General features: G+C 38.1%; 1 protein-coding gene across 3 annotated transcripts in view; it reads right to left on the bottom strand.

Annotated features, from left to right (window-relative positions):
- CEP112 (centrosomal protein 112) overlaps positions 1 to 25,922 on the bottom strand; it is a 418,975-nt gene that overhangs the window by 315,879 nt on the left and 77,174 nt on the right. For all 3 annotated transcript variants that reach the window (XM_082679947.1, XM_082679948.1, XM_082679949.1), the window contains 3 exons: positions 25,470 to 25,613; positions 698 to 852; positions 251 to 380 (listed from right to left, as the gene is read on the bottom strand). In XM_082679947.1, coding sequence (XP_082536073.1) covers positions 251 to 380; positions 698 to 852; positions 25,470 to 25,613 — 429 coding nt within the window. The remainder of the gene's footprint in view (positions 1 to 250; positions 381 to 697; positions 853 to 25,469; positions 25,614 to 25,922) is intronic.

The raw sequence follows: 25,922 nt of genomic DNA, 5'->3' as shown, positions 1-25,922 counted from the left end.
ACTGAACATTTCTTCTCGGATTTTTATGTTTCCTCCTTTAAAAACTTTGGTAATTAAAAGGGTTAATTTATAGCAGATTTTAGTTTATTAAATATTTGCGTTATGCTATATATTAGACACTTAGCATTAAATTAAGCAAAGGAGAGACTAATTTAAAGGCCAGATAGTAGTTAGCTTCTACTACCTTTGGCTATATGCTGAGTAAAGGAAATAAGTACTTTGTATGGACATCTACCAGCATCTATAATACCTTAGAAGTTGAAAGAGCATGTTCCTTTTTCAGAAGGTTTATATCAGCATCATATCTGGTTTGTAACAGTTTCATGTTTTGCTCATAATCATTTACAAGATGATCCTTCTCTTTATGCAATGTGTTGTGCCTAAAAGCAGTCAGAGAATAAAACATATTTCCAATATATTTATAATCAATCTCTAAAATGGAATTTTTTAGTCAACCAAATCCAAATGCATTATCTTTCAATATATCAAGTAAGCATCCACATTTTTATCAACTGTTTTTAAACAGTATGCTTCTTATATTAAATGGTACTTTAAAAAATTTAACAAATGGCAGCATTTAGATTGGAAACCTCCCAAGTTAAATGCACAAGTGTGATTAATTTCAGCAGATAATTTAATAGAGTTAATATCAGTACTTTATAGCCACACCTGAGAGATATCTGACTTCAGACAATACCTTGCCTTTACTTCTTGTAATTCATTACATGTTATCTGGCAACATCTCTCAAGTTCCAATTTTTCTTGAATTAATTTCTGCTTCTGTAAATTACTGTTCTCTGCTTCTCCAGTCAGCTGCTGGACACGGGACTCCAGTTCTTTGATCATCTGGTTCTAAAATAATGGGTCATTGTTAAGAAAGCCTCTAACTTTATAACAATTCTGTATCATTAAATAGCCTGAAGAAAAAATACAACGTATGAGAGATAAGAATATGAAAAAACAAATGTATCATAAACCATACTAATAAAAACTAAACCAACCTCTAAATTAACCAAGTCTCTTTTTTAAAAAAAGGAGTGCTTTCTACCATAAAAGTAAGGCTAATGTGTTTATATGCTTTTAGCCATTCATTCATTCACTGAATAAATATTTACTGAACCCGGCACTATTCTCATCTAGGGACATAGCAGTAAATAGAAGAGGTGAAGTCCTTAGCCTCCAGAAAGTTATATTCTTATGAAACTTAATAAATCTGTATTTGTTAGGTGAGTATTCAGCAGTTATTTGCCCTTCATTTGAAGTTTTAGAGAGTTTTTAAATTATAAAAGCAATGTAATAACATGTTCAAAAAAGAAACTCATAACCCAAATATTTTAATGAAGAGGTTATAAGTGACACATATAGTATCACATAAGTGTACAGGAATATTTTATTACATAGCTGCAGTGTTTGTGCACAAATTTTTCATTCATTTTTTTATTTACTGACCATTTTATCAAAAGCACTTCATTTTTCCACAGTCTTCAAAATTATCACATAATTAAATCATTTCCTTCTTATTTGATAGTTAAGTTGTGATGAATTTTTTATCTTTATGGAACTAGATAAAGGTGTTTACAACTAGGTACTTTATCTAAAATTAGGGTAAGCAAGCATTAGCTAAAAGGATAATCAATTTTCATTTTAATGATTACACTTCCAGTAATTAGAAAAGGTTAGGATGACGTTCCAGATAGTATCCTTTTATACTCATTCTAAGACGAACATTTAAAATAAAGTTTAAGTATTAAATAATATTACAGCCCCAACATCCTGTATTCATTTCATTCTTTTTTTTTAATGTTTATTTCCTTATTAGTCATCCATTTTATACACATTAGTGTATACATGTCAATCCCAATCTCCCAATTCATCACACCACCACACCACCACCCCGCTGCTTTCCCCTCTTGGTGTGAATACATTTGTTCTCCACATCTGTGTCTCAATTTCTGCCCTGCAAAATGCTTCATCTGTACCATTTTTCTAGGTTCCACATACATGAGTTAATATATGATATTTGTTTTTCTCTTTCTGACTTACTTCACTCTGTATGACAATCTCTAGATCCATCCATGTCTCTACAAATGACCCAATTGCATTCCTTTTTATGGCTGAGTAACATTCCATTGTGTATATGTACCACATCTTCTTCATCCATTCATCTGTCGATGGGCATTTAGGTTGCTTCCATGTCCTGGCTATTATAAACAGTGCTGCAATGAACATTGGGGTGCATGTGTCCCTTTGAATTATGGTTTTCTCAGGGTATATGCCCAGTAGTGGGATTGCTGGATCATATGGTAATTCTATTTTTAGTTCTTTAAGGAACCTCCGTACCGTTCTCCATAGTGGCTGTATCAATTTACATTCCCACCAACAGTGCAAGAGGGTTCCCTTTCCTCCACACCCTCTCAAGCATTCGTTGTTTGTAGATTTTCTGATGATGCCCATTCTAACTGGTGTGAGGTGATATCTCATTGTAGTTTTCATTTGCATTTCTCTAATAATTAGTGATGTTGAGCAGGTTTTCATGTGTTTCTTGGCCATCTGTATGTCTTCTTTGGAGAAATGTCTATTTAGGTCTTCTGCCCATTTTTGGATTGGGTTGTTTGTTTTTTTAATATTGAGCTGCATGAGCTGCTTATATATTTTGGAGATTAATCCTTTGTCCGATGATTCGTTTGCAAATATTTTCTCCCATTTGGAGGGTTGTCTTTTCGTCTTGTTTATGGTTTCCTTTGCTTTGCAAAAGCTTTTAAGTTTCATTAAGTCCCATTTGTTTATTTTTGTTTTTATTTCCATTACCCTAGGAGGTGGATCAAAAAAGATCTTGCGGTGATTTATGTCAAAGAGTGTTCTTCCTATGTTTTCCTCTCAGAGTTTTATAGTGTCCGGTCTTACATTTAGGTCTTGAATCCATTTTGAGTTTATTTTTGTGTATGGTGTTAGGGAGTGTTCTTATTTCATTCTTTTGCATGTAGCTGTCCAGTTTTCCTAGCACCACTTATTGAAGAGACTGTCTTTTCTCCATTAAATAATATTACAGCTCCAACATCCTGTATTCATTTCATTCTTTCTTCACTACAATATGAATTAGGTACATAATTTAGATTTTGGTGCCATAACTTCCAAATCTGATCAATGGAAATAATTATGTCTAATGTAAAAATATGGTATGTAGATTAACTTTTAAAAGTATGTACAATTTCTAGCTCAAAGCCTGACACATTCAGATGCTCAGATTTCTTCTCTATACACCCGATTCACTTTGCTTCTTTGTTAGTGATGCCTCTGCTTTAGGAGTTTCTTTCAGAAGATAGTTTCAATTTTTCAATATATATCCTAAACTCTCCCTGTTTCCTAAATGTTAATTTACTGGAAGAAATAAAGAAAAGAATATTTCTTTTGTCTTCCAGTTTTAAATGGTGGAAAAAAGGTGATTTGTTTTCCTTCTCTTGGAAATTACCAAAGAGAGACAAGATATACTGGAAACATAAATGAAACTCTATTTAATAAACCCTAGGAGAGGAACTTATATTTCCGACTATGAAGAAGTAGCTTGCAACATGTCATGTTCCCACTGAGAACAACTGAAAACCCAAAAAGATACAGAAGAAATCTATTTGAAGGCACTGGAGAACTTCCAAGGCAGCTAGGACCTAGGGGGCCAGAGGAGGAAACACCAGAGAGGTGAGTCCACATTGTATAAGCTGCTTTTACCTTTGAGGCATTTTCCAATCTTGAAGGATGAGAATGGGGCAAGGAAAGCAGAGCAGAGCAGAGGAACCAAAATCCCTGAGAGAAAGGAGCTCCACACAAGCAGCTTCTCTTCAAAGCATTTGGCAAATTCTTAACATCTCAGGGCAGGAAGCCAAGAAACCAAGATAAAATACTCTGAAAAGCAGACTAGAGTTTTCGGCAGTGTCACTGTACTCAGGAGTAAGAAATCGTAGATTATTCAAGGAGGGCCCTTAGTAACATCACAGGCTTTCACTTGGGACCTGTGTTGATGGCTACAATTAGGACTGGAAATGAATCAGCAGAAGACCAAAGATTACAAAGACTTCAACCCAGCCTTGAGTCTGCTCAGTCCGTGAATGGATCAAGGTGAGTTATCTCCATACCAGCTGCATCTCAGAGTTTAGGGTGGAGCCTCTCTGGAGAAAGAAAACATCATCCAGAGCATTTATTATTTTTCATACACAATGCCTGGCATTCAATCAGAAAATACCAGGATTCCAAGAAACAGAATCCAGAGGAAAAAAACAGAAATAGACATGCATATGGTCCAGATATTGAAATTATAAAACCTATGAGGAATTTGTTATCCTAACTCAAAATATATGAGGATGGCCAGCAAAATTAAATGATCAAATAGAAATGCAGGAATACTCCAGGAGAGAATGACCTATGGCTGGAGATCTTAGAAACTATCATCAGAACACAGTTATCCAAACTAAGCGGCATGCAAATAATCTCTTCCTTGGTTCAGTGATAACATGTGCACAGGTTGTGGCTGGAAACTCTGAACCCAACCGGGCATGAAAAAGAAGAAAGAAAGGCTGGACTGAATGAAAAATCATACAAGCCATATTTTCTGGAAACAATCTATGGCTAGGGCAATTAAGGGAAAGAAATGACATTATGAAAAGCATTACTGCAGCTATTGAGCAATAAATGCTCAAAGAATTCTCTCACATACATCCCTGCATAGTAAGAAATTCACACTATGATGGAACATGGCCCTGGTCCTATATACCCAGACACTGTCTTCAAATAACTGGCCAAGGAAGAAATCTGTATATTGAAAGATGAGCAATAATCAAAAATGGGCCAGGAGTCTATCTATATAAATATATGGTAAGGAAATGAGAGGAAGAGCAGAAAAAACAAAAGACAAATTAAGAATATTCACTAAATAAAACCACTTACATGTGACAGATTAAAATCAATGCCAAATGTACCATAAGGAACATCTTTTACAATATGCAAAAAAATCACATATCCATAAAAACTTAGTAAACCTCACCTCTATAAAAAAGTAAGTCAGAGAAAAACTGTAAGATCTCAGGTAGTTATATTGAGAGACAGGAAGTAATGAAACATGAATACACAGCTCTTAGGAAAAGGAAAACTAAAATGAAAATAGCTCCAAAAAAAAGAATGTTTAGGGGGGAGATACAGTTAAAAAAAAAATTAAGGAAAAGCTTGTGGAAAGCAAGCAAACCAGAATGGACAAAAATTAAACACAAGAGCATACAACAGATGTAGAAAAGAGAAAAATGATAGTTCAAATTTACATCATTAGTGTACCTAAAGAAAATAAAACACATACTATAAGAAAACTGTACAAAGGGCACACCATAAAACTGACACATGAAAAATGCCACAGTTATGGTAAAGTTACTGAACTTCAAGGAAATGATCTTTTCAGAACATTAATCAAATATCACTCTCCTGCTCAAAACCATCCAATGACTTCCCTTCTACTCAGAGAAAGAAGGGATTAGTATGGCTTCTCTGTTCTCATCTCCTACCACTCTCCCTTCTCTTTTATTAACCTTCATTTTTCTTTTTAGTACTTGTCACAAACTTATGTATTTCTTTGTTTTTTTATTGTTGTTGTTTATCTTCACCAGTAAAATGTAAGCTCAAGACACTGCTTTGTTCACTATAAATCTCTTGTTTCTAGGACAGTGCTTGGCTTGTAGTAAAGCACTCATACGAATTTGTAGACTCTCAATATTTTTTAAATTAAAATAGGATAATTGTTAAATTTTCAAAATCTCCATCCTACACATCTGTTCTTCATAGAATATACCAAAAAGTTTTTTGTGTGTGTTGTAAAAGGTAAAGATAGAACACAAGAAATTCGAAATAGGGATAAAGATATTCCCCCTATATTCAAATTATTTTTGAAAATGAGTTTTTTCTTTTTCTTAATGCAAAAAGAAACATGTGATCCTTATAAAATATTAGAAATTGTTAAAGAAACCAAGGCAAAGAGTATTGAATTGATACAAATAAGTAATTCTCCAGAATTTGCTAAGGAAAAAGGGTTTCTATTAGCCAGAAAAGCAGTCAGCCATCTTTCTACAATATGAATATTGAATACAGTGGACATGAGAGAAAAGAATAAAAGTACTAGTTATATGAGAAAGAAAAAAATAGGTGAGAGGAAAACATACCCAACAAATCAGAGAAGAAAGTCCAGGATGTTGAAGCAATATTTTGATCTCAGTTGTCTGTATATCATTATACAGAATAACAGTGATGAAAATATGTATTTTATATATATATATAAAATATATATGATAAAATAGAAATAAAATAAGCAAAATAAAGTACATATTGTACATATACCTATACAATCTGCCCCTCTAATAGGCAGTGGCAACGCAACTGGGTATCATACGATTACCTTCTGACTCTTGCATTCCAAACTGCCCCGAACAACTCTAACCCTTTCCTTACTTTGCTCTTTACACCCATACCAGCAGTATAATGGTGAGTAATGATCAAATCATCTCATTCAATAATATGTATATGTAGTCTTTTTCCCATTTGAACAAATTAAACTGTCCATCCTGAATTTTATGATGGAAGACTTCTCTAACTCAACAAGATTATGCTTCACTTTTTATAACAACTCCTACTCTAGCACCATGCAAGTGTGAAGAGTGCACTCCCAATTACTTCATCAATAATACAAATACAGAGAGTAACTCTCACCCAGGTATGCAAAGCTGTTTCAACATTTGAAAATCAATTAATGTAATCCATCTCATCAATGGCTAAAGAAGAAAAATCACATGATCATATCAATAGATGCAGAAAAAGCATTCGACAAAATCCAACACTGATTCATGATAAAAAAAAAAACTCAGTAAAATGGGAATGAAGGGGAATTTCCTCAATTTGAGGAAAAAATCTCTACAAAAAACCTACAGATAACAGTTAGAAGCTAGAAGCTTTCCAACTAAGATCAGGAAAAAGAAAAGGATGCTCTCTCTCTCACAACTCCTTTTCAGCATGAAACTCGAAATCCTAGCTAATGCAATATATAAAAAAGGAAATAAAAGGTATACTGATCAGGAAGAAAGACATAAAACTGTCTTTGTTCACAAAAAGATGATCATCTACGTAGAAAATCTAAAAGTATACATCAAAAACCTCTTGAAAATAATAAGACATTAAGAAATAATAAGACACTAGAGAATATTGTACTTAGTAAAGTAAGTCAGAGAAAGACAAATATTACATGATATCAATCATATGTGGAATCTAAAAAATAATACAAATGAAGAGAGGATCTATATACAAAACAGAAACAGACTCACAGACATAGAAAGCAAACTTATGGCTACCAAAGGGGAAAGATGGGGAAGGGAAAAAAAAAAACCCTTGGAAATAATAAGACACTATAGCTTGGCTGCAGGATACAAGGTTAATATACAAAAGTCAATCACTTTTCCTAGTAATAAACAAGGGGAATCTGACATTAAAAACACAACACTATTTACATTAGCACTCCAAAAAATCAAATACATACAACTATAACAAAATATGTACAAGATCTACATGAGGTAAACTACAAATCTCTGATGAAAGAATGAGAAAAATCAAAGAACTAAATAAATGGAAAGACAGTCCATGTTCATGGATAGGAAGATTCAATAATGTCAATGTCAGTTATTCCCAAATTGATCTACAGAGTTAATGCAATACCAATCAAAATCCCAGCAAGTTATTTTACGGATATGGACAAACTGCTCTTAAAGTTTATATGGAGAGACAAAAGACACAAAATATCCAATACAAAATTGAAAGAGAAGAACAAAGTTGGAGGACTGACACTGCCTACTTCAAGACTTATTATAAGGCTACAGTAATCAAAACATAGTGGTACTGTCAAAAGAAAAGACAAATAGATCAACGGAACAGAACAGAGAGGCCAGAAAGAGACCCCCATAAATACAGTCTGCTGATCTTTGACAAAGGAGCAAAGGCAATACAATGGAGCAAAGATAGTCTTTTCAACAAATGGTGCTAGATGGACAACCATGTGCACAAAAAAAGAATCTAGACACATCTTAAAAACTATCTCAAAACAGATCACAAACCTAAATGCAAAATGCAAAACTACAGAAATCCTAGAAGATAACATATGAAAAACCTAGATTATCTTAAGTTTGGCAATGACTTTTTAGACACAACGCCCATGGCACAATGCATGAAAAAAAAATTGATAAATTGGACTTCATTAAAATTTTCTATTCCATAAAAGATAATATATATTAAGAGGATTAGAACATGGGCTTCCCTGGTGGCACAGTGGTTGAGAGTCCACCTGCCAGTGCAGGGGACACGGGTTCGTGACCCTGTCTGGGAAGATGCCACATGCCGCGGAGCGGCTGGGCCCGTGAGCCATGGCCGCTGAGCCTGCACGTCCGGAGCCTGTGCTCCACAACGGGAAAGGCCACAGCAGTGAGAGGCCCGCGTACTGTTAAAAAAAAAAAAAAAAAAGGATTAGAATGTAAGCCACAGACTAAGAAAACTATTTGCAAAAGACACATCTGATGAAGGACTGTTTTCCAAAATATACAAAGAACTCAAAATTTAACAATAATAAAATAAAAAACTAATTAAAAAATGGGTCAAAGACTTAGACACCTCACCAGAGAAGATGACAAATAAGCATATGAAAGGATGTCATATCACGTCATCATATATCATGGATATGCAAATTAAAACAATGAAATACCACTACACACCCATTAGAATGGCCAAAATCCAGAATACTGACAACAAATGCTGACAAGTATGTGGAACAACAGGGACTCTCATTCGTTACTGGCAGGAATGCAAAGTAGTACAGCCATCTTGGAAGGCAGTCTGGCAGTTTCTCATAAAACATACTCTTACTATACAATCCAGGAATCATGCTCTTTGGTATTTACCCAAATGAGTTAAAAACTTGTGTCCATACAAAAATACGCACACAGATGTTTTGTCTTGTTTTAATTTATTTATTTATTTGGCTGCACTGGGTCTTAGTCGGGGCACACAGGATCTTCATTGCCTCATGCGGGATCTTTAGCTGAATGTGGGATCTTTTTTTAGTTGCAGCATGTGGGATCTAGTTCCCTGACCAGGGATCGAACCAGGGCCCCCTGCATTGGGAGCACAGAGTCTTAACCACTGGACCACCGGGGAAGTCCCTGCACACAGATGTTTATAGCAGCTTCGTATTCATAACTGCCAAAATTTGGAAGCAACTAAGATGCCCTTCAGTAGGTGAGTGGATAAACTGGTACATGCAGAGGATGGAACATTGTTCAACACTAAAAAGAAATGAGCGGGCTTCCCTGGTGGCGCAGTGGTTGAGAGTCCGCCTGCTGATGCAGGGAACATGGGTTCGTGCCCCGGTCCGGGAAGATCCACATGCCGCGGAGCGGCTGGGCCCGTGAGCCATGGCCGCTGAGCCTGCACGTCCGGAGCCTGTGCTCCGTGACGGGAGAGGCCACAGCAGTGAGAGGCCCGAGTACCGCAAAAAAAAAAAAAAAGATGCTGATGTAGAATCACATTTTTCAGGCTGTAACAAACAGTGTTGGAGGGGAATTCCAGAGTTTATAACTGCAGAATCAGAGAAGGAACAAACAGATTACCTTGGGTACAAAGAATATCTTCCCACATTGTGAACTCAGAGGTGGCACTCGGAAGACGAGGTTGGAGTTCTCAAAAGGACATGACTTGTAGACAGAAGTTATAATAGGCATTAGATTAGTAATTCAAGTTCTCAGTCATGGGAAAATGGGACAAACTGCGCTTGTGGGATTTAGAACAAGAGAATGGGAGAGCAACCGGCAGGCTACTGGAAGATCCCGGAATGAGGCAACAATGGCCTGAACTCAAGTGGTAGCTGTGGAAACAGAAGGGGAGAGAGCAAGTCCAGGAAAATTTTCAGAGAAGTAAATAGTATGATTGAGTAAAATACTAAATGCAGGAGATGAAAAGTGGAAAAATCATAAATCTTCCAGGTTCAAAATCTAATATGCCAAGAGAACTGGCACATTCTTCCCCAGAAGAAATGCAGGCTGTGAAAAAAGAATCTAGTTCTATTACAAATACATAAAAGAATCTAGTTCTATTACAAATACATAAAAACCTCTTTGAAGGGGTAGCGGGAAAGGTGATGACCTACGCAAGTTTGAAATGAGTGGCATCTGTGAGACCAAAGGCAAAAGGAATTGCACGTAAGCACTGTTCCCTAGTTGACAAAGTTGGTTCCCATGGGGATATGGGTCAACAACTCTGATTATATCCATTTCTGTACACTGAAATTGAACAATTAGAAGATGATGGTGGAGGCCAAGTTTCCAATGTTGGATTGAGAATTTACAGAGGGGAGGAAAAGGCTAGAATAATCCGCGTGGTAATGGTTTACAGTTACAGACATCATTAAGAGATTATGTTGAGCTTAATACAGATACAGATGGTTACATACACTAATGTTTATAGATATGCATATATATACAGGTTTATATATACGCAAATACTCTGTCTGGTGAGAGGACATAAAAGAAATGACACCCCAGCAGTAATAAGTACACACCCAGCAAACAGATCTTGGTTTCTAATACCATCTCCATATAACCCACATTGATGGGGTGGGTCAAAGGGGCAGAGGGGCCTCTGTAGGGTCTCCCAACGGCTGAAGCTGGAACAATTGAAGCAACAAAATAAAGGAATATTGGATTATAGTCCAGAGCATAAGATAAACATCCATGAGTCCATACTGATAAAAATAAATGATTCCATAAATTAACAGATGAGGGAGAAGAGACAAATCTCCCATGCAGAAAAACTCCAAATAATTTACATAGAGACTCCACCCTCAAGTATGGAGAGTATAACTCCCCACTTCTTATGCACAGGCTGCACATAGGTACTTCCTTCCAAAGAGGACAGTATGGAAAGGCAGGGAGGGAATGCCTTCACGGTGGAAAACCTAACAAACACTACCTCAGCCAGATGAGCAAGGTTAATATCCACAGTAAGTCATTAGTAGCATATACCCTTGATGTGATATGCCGAGAACAGCACTGTACCTCCGTGATCTTACTGCCTCAACCCATAGCCCCAGTCTAATCATGAGAAAAACATGAGACAAATTCCAATACAGGGCATTACACAATATTCCTGACCAGTCCTCCTCAAAACTGTCCAGGTTGTTAAAAACAAGGGAAGTCTGAGAAACTGCCACAACCAAAAGGAACTTAAGCAGAAAATACAATGTGGTATCTGGATGAGATCCCGGAAAAGAAAAAGGGCATTAGGTAAAAATTAAGGAAAACGGAATAAACTATGGACTTCAGTTTATTAAGGTATCCTGTGGATTCACTGATTGTAACAACTGTACCAAAATAACGTAAGATGTTACAAAGAGGGGAAGTTGGGTGTGGGGTATATAGGGACTCTCTGTACCATCTTCTCAAGTTTGCTGTAAATCTAAAACTGTCCTAAAAAATAAAATCTATTTTTCTAAAAGGTCATCTTGTTCAAAATGATGAACTGGTGTTATGTGGGAGTTTTTTCTTTAAAATTGTGAGGCTGGGAGAAATATTCTGGTGGCGACTATAAAATGACAAATCCTGGCCATCTCAGAGAGTGACGAGCTGCTGTATGAATCACCACATGCCACTAACGATAACAGTTAATAATAGTTAACACAACGCTTCATGTGTCTAGGCCCTTTTGATACTCTTTAAACTTGATTCAGGTCCATGAATAGAATTCAGAGTGTCAGGGACTCTGAATGGAAAAAAATAGCTCCTCTTTATTTTCAGTCCCCTAACTAACTGACCTTCAGCATTTCCCTTTAACTATGAACACAGCCAACAACCAAGTTAGTATGAGCAAGACCTATGAATAACAGGAACGTAGATATTTCCATAGACCATGCAGTGTGGGATAATCACTAATATTGTTGGTCCTCCTCATTATTCATAAATTACAATAGTTATCAGGCCCACTGCTAAATCTTGAAATGTACTGCATTAGTTTAGAAGCATATGTATTACTTTATCATGGCTTTGATTTATTAATATTTTGATGACTGTAACTCAATATAACTGCTTTGCAATCTCATATATTTTATTAAATTTTCAAATACTATTCTGAGAAGGGGTGCATAAACTTCACAAGATGGCCAGTGGCATCCATGGTACAGAAATGGGTAAAGAATTCCACTAATAAAGCCTAAAATCTCAACAAATCTACTCACAGACTTCGTGTGTCTAAACCCTGGTACGAAGAGAGCCCTGTATTTTACAGCTGTCCCCTCCCCAAGCATCTAAGAATTTTGCTATCATTTTCATATTTCTAAGTTCTAATATATTGTTTTAAAAACCCAGTGTTTAAGGGACTCTGTTTAAGACTAAATAATGAAGAATTATATATCTTATTTCAAAAGAACTTGGAATATTTCCAAGTAGAAGAGCAATGTAACATACTACTCCACACTGATTTAGTTATAAAAATGTCACTTTTCTATCAACATTATTTTGTGTTCTGTTTATCTAAATAAAATTAATACAGTTCAAAACTAAAAAAAAAACAAAATCCAGTGTTTACATGTTTAATTACTAATTTCACACAAGAAAATCCCTGCCAATACCAAAAGACATGAGTCTAATCATCTATACAATTGTCTGCTTACGATAAATGGCACGGAAACAGAATAAGACCCAACAAAAAAACAAAAAAGCCTGAAAGAACAAAACACAGGAACTCATTCTCCGTGACAGGCTCACCTTCCATCTGGAGCCATGCCTTGAACTCCACCTTGTTTAACTGTTAAATCAGGAGCGGCTCAGCAAGATCTGTCTAGTTTGATGATTCTTAAATTCAGCGCTGCTGACAGACTCTGTCCATTTCTCTCTATACTTACTGTTACCTAATGACAAGGTCTGAATGCGAATGTTTAAATTCAACTTTCATGAAAAATATAATGAAGTTTCTCTAACAGTAACCTCTTGGCCCCAAAGTATCACTTTACTTTACATCCCAAATTGATAAAAATTAAAATTCCACTGTGAAAGCTATTACTCAATGATATTCAACTAATGAAATATAACAGTGCAGTAGGCATTTTAGACAATCAATATGTTTCACAAATTTCAACCCTAAAATTACTTAATGTATTTATTCACTTTTGTGAAAATTTAGGATGTTGAGATGATGAAAATGTATTTCAGATATAAATCTGGGTTTTGCTCATGGCTTTGAATATCATCACTATGCTGATTATCCAGAAAATAAACCCTTGGTTTTTCCCCCTAGTAAACCTGATCCACTTTCAGGCTTCTCCATCCCAGGGCACAGTAGCAGCACTTGGCAGTTCCCACCTCTTCACTGACACCCAAGGCCAAGCCGCCCACCTCTCCCTCCTGTACCTATGACACCAGCATCCTGCTTGGTCTCCCGGCTCCCATTCTTGGCCACCCAGAGTTTGTTCTCCGCACAGAGCAAAACAGATTCTTTAAAAATAATAGTCAGATGGAACCACTTTCATGTGCTCAATCCAATACAAATTCAATGCAAATATACCAGAAATTCACTGAACTGTATGAAGGATGGTTAACAATAACCCAATACAGGGTTTTCCCTGATTTGCCCACTGACGAATTTTCCTACCACGCTCCTTTCTGCTCCTTTCTGCTCCCAGAGCCCCGTCCGCACCGCCCCTCGCTCTTCTATGAACTTGCCGGACAGTCCCAGCTTTCGGATCTTTGCACAGGCCATTCCTTCTGCCCGAAACGCTTTTCCCAGTGGATTGCACAGGCCCCATACTTCTCAAAGGCGCTGTGTAAGCATCGCACCTTCAGAAGAAAGGCTCCCCAGCACCTGTCTGCAGCAGCGCTCGCCTCTGCTTTATTCCACATACCAGTGTTGCTCAACCTATTGCCAGGGCTTCCCTGGTGGCGCAGTGGTTGAGAGTCCGCCTGCCGATGCAGGGGACGCGGGTTCGTGCCCCGGTCTGGGAAGATCCCACATGCCGCGGAGCGGCTGGGCCCGTGAGCCATGGCCGCTGGGCCTGCATGTCCGGAGCCTGTGCTCCGCAACGGGAGGCGCCACAACAGTGAGAGGCCCACGTACCGCAAAAAAAAAAAAAAAAAAAAAAAAATTATTGCCATTACTTAATTAACTAAGAAGCCAGTTTAGATATTTTTCTTCTAATCATCCCCTACTATGAAATTTTAATACCACAGTCTTGCTGTTTATAAATTATGCCCGCTGGAGGGTCACAATCCATTATAATATCTAAATTTTGTAATCCCAAGAACCAATTTCCACCTCCTTGAGGATGAAATCACACCACTGATTTTCTTTGGAATTTTATTTTATTTATTTTTTATACAGCAGGTTGTTATTAGTTATCAATTTTATACATATCAGTGTACACATGTCAATCCCAATCTCCCAGTTCATCCCACCCCCACCACCACCCACCCCCACTGCTTTCCTGAAACGCTTGGTGTCTATATGTTTGTTCTCTACATCTGTGTCTCTATTTCTGCCGTGCAAACTGGTTCATCGGTACCATTTTCCTAGGTTCCACATATGTGAATTAATATACGATATTTTTCTCTTTCTGACTTACTTCACTCTGTATGACAGTCTCTAGATCCATCCACGTCTCTACAAATGACCCAAATGCGTTCCTTTTTATGGCTGAGTAATATTCCATTGTATATTTGTACCACATCTTCTTCATCCATTCGTATGTCGATGGGCATTTAGGTTGCTTCCATGACCTGGCTATTGTAAATAGTGCTGCAATGAACATTGGGGTGCATGCGTCTCTTTGAATTATCGTTTTCTCTGGGTATATGCCCAGTAGTGAAGTGGGATTGCTGGGTCATATGGTAATTCTATTTTTTACTCTCCATACTGGTCTCCATAGTGACTGTATAAATTTACATTCCCACCAACAGTGCAAGGGAACAGGGTTCCCTTTTCTCCACACCCTCTCCAGCATTTGTTGTTTGTAGATTTTCTGATGATGCCCATTCTAACTGGTGTGAGGTGATATCTCATTGTAGCTTTGATTTGCATTTCTCTAATAATTAGTGATGTTGAGCATGTTTTCATGTGCTTCTTGGCCATCTGTATGTCTTCTTTGGAGAAATGTCTATTTAGGTCTTCTGCCCATTTTTGGATTGGGTTGTTTGTTTAATATTGAGCTGCATGAGCTGTTTATACATTTTGGAGATTAACTGTTTGTCTGCTGATTCATTTGCAAATATTTTCTCCCATTCTGAGGGTTGTCTTTTCATCTTGTTTGTAGTTTCATTTGCTTTGCAAAAGCTTTTAAGGTTCATTAGGTCCCATTTGTTTATTTTTGTTTTTATTTCCATTACTCTAGGAGGTGGATCAAGAAAGATCTTGCTGTGATTTATGTCAAAGAGTGTTCTTCCTATGTTTTCCTCTAAGAGTTTTACAGTGTCCGGTCTTACATTTACGTCTTGAATCCATTTTGAGTTTATTTTTGTGTATGGTGTTAGGGAGTGTTCTAATTTCATTTTTTACATGTAGCTGTCCAGTTTTCCCAGCACCACTTATTGAAGGGACTGTCTTTTCTCCATTGTATACCCTTGCCTCCTTTGTCATAGATTAGTTGACCATAGGTGCATGGGTTTACCTCTGGGCTTTCTATCCTGTTGCAAAGATCTATATTTCTGTTTTTGTGTCAGTACCATATTGTCTCGATTAATGTAGCTTTGTAGTATAGTCTGAAGTCAGGGAGCCTGATTCCTCCAGCTCCGTTTTTCTTTCTCAAGATTGCTTTGGCTATTCGGGGTCTTTTGTGTTTCCATACAAATTGTGAAATTTTTTGTTCTAGTTCTGTGAAAAATGCCATTGGTAGTTTGATAGGGATTGCATTGAATCTGTAGATTGCTTTGGGTAGTAGAGTCATTTTCACAATGTTGATTCTTCCAATCCAAGAACATGGTATATCTCTCCATCTGTTTCATCTTTAATTTCTTTCATCAGTGTCTTATAGTTTTCTAAGTACAGGTCTTTTATCTCCTTAGGTAGGTTTATTCCTAGATATTTTACTCTTTTTGTTGAAATGGTGAATGGGATTGTTTACTTAATTTCTCTTTCTGATTTTTCGTTGTTAGTGTATAGGAATGCAAGAGATTTCTGTGCATTAATTTTGTATCCTGCAACTTTACCAAATTCATTGATTAGCTCTAGTAGCTTTCTGGTGGCATCTTTAGGATTCTCTATGTATAGTATCATGTCATCTGCAAACAGTGAGTTTTACTTCTTCTTTTCCAATTTGGATTCCTTTTATTTCTTTTTCTTCTCTGATTGCCATGGCTAGGACTTCCAAAACTATGTTGAATAATAGTGGCTAGAGGGCACATCCTTGTCTTCTTCCTGATCTTAGAGGAAACGCTTTCAGTTTTTCACCATTAAGAATGATGTCAGCTGTGGGTTTGTTGTATATGGCCTTTATTATGTTGAGGAAAGTTCCCTCTATGCCTACTTTCTGGAGAGTTTTTATCATAAATCAGTGTTGAATTTTGTCGAAAGCTTTCTCTGCATCTGTTGAGATGATCATATGGTTTTTCTTCTTCAATTTGTTAATATGCTGTATCACATTGATTGACTTGCGTATATTGAAGAATCCCTGCATCCCTGGGATAAATCCCACTGGATTATGGTGTATGATCCTTTTAATGTGTTGTTGGATGCTGTTTGCTAGTATTTTGTTGAGGACTTTTGCATCTGCGTTCATCAGTGATATTGCTCTGTAATTTTCTTTTTTTGTAGTTTCTCTGTCTGGTTTTGGTATCAGGGTGATGGTGGCCTCGTAGAATGAGTTTGGGAGTGTTCCTCCTCTGCAATTTTTTGGAAGAGTTTAAGAAGGATGGATGTTAGCTCTTCTCCAAATGTTTGATAGAATTCACCTGTGAAGCCATATGGTCCTGGAATTTTGTTTGTTGGAAGATTTTTAATCAGAGTTTCAATTTCATTCCTTGTGATTGGTCTGTTCATATTTTCTATTTCTTCCTGGTTCAGTCTTGGAAGGTTATACCTTTTCAAAAATTTGTCCATTTCTTCAGGTTGTCCATTTTATTGGCATAGAGTTGTTTGTAGTAGTCTCTTATGATGCTTTGTATTTCTGCGGTGTCCATTGTAACTTCTCCATTTTCATTTCTAATTTTATTGATTTGAGTCCTCTACCTCTTTCTCTTGATAACTCTGGCTAAAGGTGTATCAATTTTGTTTATCTTCTCAAAGAACCAGCTTTTAGTTTTATTGATCTTTGCTATTGTTTTCTTTGTTTCTATTTCATTTATTTCTGCTCTGATCTTCATGATTTCTTTCCTTCTACTAACTTTGGGTTTTGTTTGTTCTTCTTTCTCTAGTTCCTTTAGGTGTAAGGTAAGTTTGTTTATTTGAGGTTTTTCTTGTTTCTTGAGGTGGGCTTGTATTGCTATCAACTTACCTCTTAGAACTGCTTTTGCTGCATCCCATAGGTTTTCAATCATCGTGTTCTCATTGTCATTTGTCTCTAGGTATTTTTTGATTTCCTCTTTGATTTCTTCAGTGATCTCTTGGTTATTTAGTAACGTACTGTTTTGCCTCCATGTGTTTGTGTTTTTCACGGTTTTTTCCCCTGTAATTGAGTTCTAATCTCATAGTACTGTGGTCGGAAAAGATGCCTGATATGATTTCAATTTTCTTAAATTTACCGAGGCTTGATTTGTGACCGAAGATGTGATCTATCCTGGAGAATGTTCCGCGTGCACTTGAAAAGAAAGTGTAATCTGCTGTTTTTGGGTGGAATGTCCTATAGATATCAATTAAATCTATCTGGTCTATTGTGTCATTCAAAGCTTGTGTTTCCTTATTTTCTGTCTGGATGATCTGTCCATTGGTGTAAGTGAGGTGTTAAAGTCCCCCACTATTATTGTGTTACTCTCAATTTCCTCTTTTATAGCTGTTAGCAGTTGCCTTATGTTTTGAGGTGTTCCTCTGTTGGGTGCATATATATTTATAATTGTTATATCTTCTTCTTGGATTGATCCCTTGATCATTATGTAGTGTCCTTCCTTGTCTCTTAAAACATTCTTTATTTTAAAGTCTATTTTATCTGATATAAGTATTGCTACTCCAGCTTTCTTTTGATTTCTATCTGCATGGAATATCTTTTTCCATCCCCTCACTTTCAGTCTCTATGTGTCCCTAGGTCTGAAGTGGATCTCTTGTAGACAGCATATATATGGGTCTTGTTTTTGTATCCATTCAGCGATCCTGTGTCTTTTGGTTGGAGCATTTAATCCATTCATGTTTAAGGTAATTATCGATATGTATGTTCCTATTACCATTTTCTTAATTGTTTTTGTAGGTCTTTTTCTTCTCTTGTGTTTCCCACTTAGAGAAGTTCCTTTAGCATTTGTTGTAGAGCTGATTTGGTGGTGAATTCTCTTATCTTTTGCTTGTCTGTAAAGCTTTTGATTTCTCTGTCAAATCTGAATGAGATCCTTGCCAGGTAGAGTAATCTTGGTTGTAGGTTCTTCCCTTTCATCACTTTAAATATATCGTGTCACTCCCTTCCAGCTTGTAGAGTTTCTGCTGAGAAATCAGCTATTAATGTTATGGGAGTTCCCTTGTATGTTGCCATTTTTCCCTGTTGCTTTCAATAATTTTTCTTTGTCTTTAATTTTTGTCAGCTTGATTACTAAGTGTCTCACCATGTTTCTCCTTGGGTTTATCCTGCCTGGGGCTCTCTGTGATTCCTGGACTCTCTCTTCTCCTGGGACCCCTATAATGCAAATGTTGTTGCGTTTAATGTTGTCCCAAAGGTCTCTTAGGTTGCCTTCATTTCTTTTTATTCTTTTTTCCTTATTCTGTTCAATGGCAGTGAATTCTACCATTCTGTCTTCCAGGTCACTTATTCATTCTTCTGCCTCAGTTATTCTGCTATTGATTCCTTCTAGTATATTTTTCATTTCAGTTATTGTATCGTTCATCTCTGTTTGTCTGTTCTTTAATTCTTCTAGCTGTTTGTTCTTTAATTCTTCTAGGTCTTTATTAAACGTTTCTTGCATCTTCTCAATCTTTGCCTGCATTCTTTTTCTGAGGTCCCGGATCATCTTCACTACCATTATTCTGAATTCTTTTTCTGGAAGGTTGCCTATCTCCACTTCATTTAGTTGTTTTTCTGGGGTTTTATCTTGTTCCTTCTTCTGGTACATAGTCCTCTGCCTTTTCATTTTATCTGTCTTTCTGTGAATGTGGTTTTTGCTCCACAGGCTGCAGCACTGTAGTTCTTCTTGCTTCTGCTGTCTGCCCTCTGGTGCATGAGGCTATCTAAGAGGCTTGTGCAAGGTTCCTGATGGGAGGGACTGGTGGTGGGTAGAGCTGGCTGTTGCTCTGGTGGGCAGAGCTCAGTAAAACTTTAATCCGCTTGTCTGCTGATGGGTGGGGCTGGGTTCCCTCCCTGTTGGTTGTTTGGCCTGAGGCGACCCAACACTGGAGACTACTCGGCTCTTTGGTGGGGCTAATGGCGGACTCTGGGAGGGCTCATGCCAAGGAGTACTTCCCAGAACTTCTGCTGCCAGTGTCCTTGTCCTCATGGTGAGACACAGCCACCCCCTGCCTCTGCAGGAGACCCTCCAACACCAGCAGGTATGTCTGGTTCAGTCTCCTGTGGGGTCACTGCTCCTTCCCCTGGGTCCCGATGCGCACACTACTTTGTGTGTGCCCTCCAAGAGTGGAGTCTCTGTTTCCCCCAGTCCTGCTGAAGTCCTGAAATCAAATCCCACTAGTCTTCGAAGTCTGATTCTCTAGGAATTCCTCCTCCCGTTGCCAGACCCCCAGGTTGGGAAGCCTGACGTGGGGCTCAGAACCTTCACTCCAGTGGGTGGACTTCTGTGGTATAAATGTTCTCCAATTTGTGACTCGCCCACCCAGCAGTTATGGGATTTGATTTGATTGTGATTGCGCCCCTCCTACCGTCTCACTGCGGCTTCTCCTTTGTCTTTGGATGCGGGGTATCTTTTTTGGTGAGTTCCAGTGTCTTCCTGTCGATGACTGTTCAGCAGTTAGTTGTGATTCCAGTGCTCTCGAAAGAGGGAGTGCTGAAATCACCCCACTTAAATGCATGTCTTACAGTGGCTTCTTTTTCATCCCACCACTTATCACTACTGGACACCTGTAGCTGTTCACTGGCTGTCGCCCCATGGAAACATGAACACTGTGGAAGGGACTTCTTGTTTACTACTTTGTCCCCAGGGTCCACTGCAATGCCTGGTCATGTTAGGTGCCTGGTAAATTTAACCTCATGAGCCAAAAACTACTTAGGCTTTTTCACTTTTATACAGCATGCTACATTTGTTGTTAACTTATACAATAGTTATGGGCTGAATTGTCTTCCTTCAAATTCATACATTGAAGTCCTAAGTCCTTAGCACCTCAAAATGTGACTGTATTTGGACGGTCTTTAAATAGGCAATTTAAAAAAATCATATATCTGATAAGGGATTGACACCCAGAATATACAAAGAACCCCTATAACTCAACAACAAGTAAAAACCAAACAACACAATCATAAAGAGAGCAAAGAACTTGAATAGACATTTCTCAAAAGTTAATATACAATGGCCAATAAGCACATGAAAAGATGCTAAGCATTACTAATCATTAGGGAAATGCAAATCAAAACCAACCACTATGAGATACCACTTTGTACCCATTAGGAAGGCTATCATCAAAAAAACAAAAACAAAAACAACAACAACAAAAAAATAACCAGATAGGAAGAGGCAAGGAAAGATCTTCCTTTGGAGATTTCAGGGAGGGCAGGGCCCTGTGGACACCATGAGTTCAGACTTCTAGCCTCCAGAACTGTGAGACAATAAGTTTCTCTTGTTCTGAGATACCAGGTGTGTGGTCATTTCTTACAGCAGTCTAGGAAGCTAAGATGCCTATCAAATTGGCAAAGTTTTGGTTTGTCTGTCTGTCTGTTTTTAATTAAAACACCCATTGTTGGGCCCAAAACGTGGAAGAATGGGCACTCTCACACACTTCCAATAAGAGTAATTTTATTACGTAGACATTCATTTTTTTTCTTTTTGACTATATCACTTTTCTAAATTTTCAATAATGAAAGTATATGTATATTTTTTTCCAAAAGAAAAAAATTTATTTTTAAATCCACTATCATCACCATTATTTAACATTTTCTGCAAGTTCTAGTCAAGGTACAATAAACTATAATAAAATATTTATTACATACATGTTAAGGGTTAAAATTTATGACATATACATTTATTCCCGAGTCTTTTATACAACAAAAGTATAAAAATTTTATGTGACAAAAATATAAAAGACTCAGGAAGAAACATTACAAAAGGAGTTCAAGAGACCCCTGGGTTTTATTTTATCAACTCGGAAAGCTGATTCTAAATGTATACGTAAAAGAAAAGGACTCAGCATAATCAAGCCCCTTCTGATGGACAAGGAAGAAAGGAAGACTTCTCTAACAGACATCAAGAGTAACCATGAAGCTATAATAATGAAGACTGTATGATACTAGCAGAGGTAGACAAATTAGCCAACCAACTAGAAGAAAGACCGTCATATATATGGAAGTCTGACAGCTGACAGCATGGCAGATCAATGAGTAAAGGAGGAATTAGCCAAAAGTAGGAATTGGGGGAGGAGGGCATGTGGGGAAGAAGGTCATCCAGGTAGAAAATAATGAAATTAGATCCTTATCTTATTCCAGGCACAGAAAATAACTCCACATGGACTAAGAACTCACTGTTAAAAACAAAACTTTAAAGTTTTTAGCAGAATATATAGGTGAACCTTTCTGCACTTGTACTAGAGAAAGATTTGTTTAACAAGACATAAAGGGCTTCCGTGGTGGTGCAGGGGTTAAGAATCTGCCTGCCAATGCAGGGGACACGGGTTCGAGCCCTGGTCCGGGAAGATTCCACATGCTGCGGAGCAACTAAGCCTGTGCAGCACAACTACTGAGCCTATGCTCTAGAGCCTGCGAGCCACAACTGCTGATTCTGCGCACCACAACTACTGAAGCCCGCATGCCTAGAGCCTATGCTCTGCAACAGGAGAAGTCACCGCAATGAGAAGCCCGCACACCACAACAAAGAGTGGCCTCCGCTCGCTGCAACTAGAGGAAGCCCACGCGCAGCAACAAAGACCCAACGCGGCCAAAAATAAATAAATAAAATAAATTTATATAAAAAAAAGACTTAAAAAGCACTAATTATAAAAGATTGATAAATTTGAATAAGTTAAAAATAAGACCTTCTTTCATCAAAAGATCATCTCTCTCTCCAAAGCTTGGGGGCTGATATACTACAATCTAGGGAGATGCCCTTCCTCCAAAGTTGCATTTTCCTTAGGGTTAAAGAGGTTTGTGTGTTACAAATGGGAAGTTGCCAAGGAGAGTTCAGCAGTGGTCCCATGCTTTCTGGCGCTCTCTGCCCTGAGGGTCACCTCCTCCTCACTATTTAAAGTATAATTGATCCCCACAAGGATCCGGTCTTCCAGCTTTTCCCCAATACACCTTAGAATAATGGATAAAGCCAAAGGACGTGAGTTCACAGTACAAAATAATTAGACACCTTCAGACAACTATGAAAGAAAGCCAGCAATACATGTATATATAAATAATAAAATATATAGCAACTATAATTTATAATACATATATAATGTAGTAATATGTAATATATAATATTCTGAAGGCAAATAATTAAACAGATGGACCAAGAATTTCAAATAAGCCTAATAAGCATATTTAAGAAGATAAAGAATATATTAACAATGTGAAAAACAGGAAATTCCTAAAGAAGATAAAGGAGGAGGAGGGGAGAAAGCAAAACCAAATTAAAATACTGGATATAAAAACAATAATAATTTAAATAAAAGGTGTAATAGATACAATTAGAAATAAAATAAATACAGCAGAAGGAAATCTACTAAAAAATTAATTGGTAAGAATAAGATCAGAATGGGAAACTATCCTAGGAGCAGAGGATAGGAAGAAAATACAAGGAGACAGAAAACATAAAATAAGACCCAAGGAGTAGGAAGGATAGACTTTTTTGAAGAAATAATGTATATAAATTTATCGGAATTAAAGGAAAATGAAAAACACAAATTTGAAGGGCTCAAATAATGCCCCCAATACTCACACCTAGAGACACTGGAGTGACATTTAACACAGACAAAAATCAAAGGTATTTGCTGACGTTTGAAACTGCTTGTGTCCTTCCCTTGAAAACCGCCTTAGGCCACGTTTTTTCTCAGTTTATCTCTTAGTGTTGCTCCACTGTCTTCTGGCATGGAACGCTGAGGTGAAGAAATCTGAGGACAGCTTAGCATTTTTCCCCTCATAACAAGCGACCTGATTTTTTGATGCTTTCTCTGCGGTGGAAAGTGGGGAGAGGGTTACAACCTGGCCCCTCATGGGCCCCCCCAAGGACATGCTCTCTGCACACAGAGAGATGCTGCGCTAAGAAATCCCAGCTGTGCCCCCGTGTCCTAATCCAGAGGCTGCCGTTCCCTCCGGAGGGTAACCTCCTATCTTCCACTGAGGTGGGTGAGAAGCAGGCCCACGCTTCACGATGTGGGGGAGAGGATGTAAAGAGCTGGCTGGTTTTTGCTGTTAATTTTATCATTAAAAAAAGTTTTGCTATGGGCCATTTCAAACGTACAAAAGTAGGAGGAATGGTATAATAAGCCGGCTTGTATTCCTCACCCCAATCTCACATCTAGCTGCATCTGAAACCACCCAGCTCTCCATGTGCTGAAGCAGCACCTGCACCCCGTCTTCCAGAGGTGAGCAGTACAACAGGTCCTGAGCCCCGGAAGGTCCACGTGTAACTCAGCTTGCTTCTTAGATTCCCCAAGGCCGACGCAGGGTCCTGCTTTCTTGAACCGGCTGGGTCAGTGTCAGCTCATCCACCGCTTTCCAACTCCAGAATTTTATTGCCCTCACACTCTCTTTGTCCTTCTGGCTATGCCTTTTCCTTTATCCCTTTACTACCATTTTTGTGGGAGGGAATGGAGGCCAACACCAAGTTCAACCTGCCATCTTTGAGCAAACATTGATTAACTTCTTGAATTGAGTACTTTCTCATGTATATGGCTCTCTTGATTACTTTTCTTGTATGTTACATTTTCAAAGACATTAACAATTATCTATTTCAAAGACATTAACAATTATCTATTGAGCTCTTATTAAATAACTTATGTATATTAATTTATTTAATATTTTCAACGACATGTATTACACTTTACTACTACTGTTATCCTATCTGACAGATGAGGAAACTAAACATCTGAAGAGCTCGCATGCACTCACGGCTTTAAGGATCTGCGATTTGAGCCCGAGACCTAAAGCCCAGGCCCCAGATCACTGTGGATCCTGCACCCCATTTCTTTAGCCCTCTGCCACAGGCCCTTCAGCTGGCCTAGGGTCTCCAAGACAAGCCCGGGTAATGGACTCTTGCTCATATTCCACAGCTTTAAATTCAAGGAAGCACTCTGGACCAAGCCAGGCTGGCCCGGGTGAGCTGAGTGGTCAGGGAAGGACACAGGGCTCCATACACCACGAAGTCGTATCATATATCAGAAACAAGACTGACAAGGTGCACTTGCCCCAGACGTGAGGAGCCCTGGCCCAGGGGCCCCTGAGCCCGCCTGCCCCTCAGCCCACCTGCCCAGGCTTCTGTATCTCAGGAAGTCAGCTGAGCTTCTGAAGGCTGACAACATTCACACCCTCAGACCTACCCTCTGCAAGCAGTGCTCACTGAGGGGGCTCTCAGGGGTTCGCCGTCTTCCCTTGGAGAAAGTTACTGTCTCCTGCTGTGCACTACAGTGCCCTCCTTCTGCATCCTTTTCGGAAGGGGACTCTGGGGCTTACCCATGTGGTATCCGTGTCTGGCTCCTCAGTCAAGACAAATCTACTAAGAAAACCTGTCCTCGATCGCTCACACTACTCCTATCTCCAATTTGACTGTCTTCACACTAGCATGAGACGTTTTCAGAAAAACAATCAAGTCTTCAGTTAAAAAGACTGAAACAAACAATAAAACAGAAATAAAGCAAGAAAAGAAATTATCTCTAGGTTGAAAGTCAGCGAAGAAAACAAGAAGATTTGTTAAGGCTTCTGTGGGTTTAAAACAAACAGCGGCATCAAACAACCCAGGGTGAAATCCCACGGCACCTCCAAGAGACCGTCCACCGTCGCGTGTAAGCCCGTGTCGAGGGGAAGGTGAGATGTTTCCTGTTAATTCTGTAACATACTTATTTAGGCACTGCACACATCCTGGAAGCATGGGGACATGGAGATGAACAGGACAGTTTATAAACACAGCAAGAAAAGACAAAAAAAAAAAAGGACTCACTGTGGACTGTGTTTGTGCCACGTATTCACCCTCCATTTTGTTCAGACGCACGTTTGTGTCCTCGAGCAGCTCTTGGATATTCTCAGTGTGCTGCTTCTGAAGTTCAAACTTTTCCTTCTCCATTTCTGCTACAGCATTGTGGAGCTACACGGTGAAATCGAAAACTGACTCTTTCACTACTATTATAGAACAGACTATTTTGCAATTCAGAAAAAAATGTTTTCCTATACTTCTCTATTTATTTATATGGTGACCTGAACAACAAAAGATATAAAACTCATAAATAAACATTCAAAGTAAAGATACCACGTAAAGAGCATGATTAAGAAACAATTTTTTGTTTACTTTCCTGAATTGAAAATTTTAATGGATAGACAAATAATTAAGGGAATTATCCGCCTCAGGTACAAACAGTAAATAAATCAGACAGATAATACAATGCGTCAGCTAAAC

This window comes from Grampus griseus (assembly GCF_964374135.1).
Source record: "Grampus griseus genome assembly, chromosome: 20".
NCBI lineage: Eukaryota > Metazoa > Chordata > Mammalia > Artiodactyla > Delphinidae > Grampus > Grampus griseus.
The sequence above is the reverse complement of the archived record's forward strand: the minus strand, read 5'-3'. Positions and strand labels throughout refer to the sequence as shown.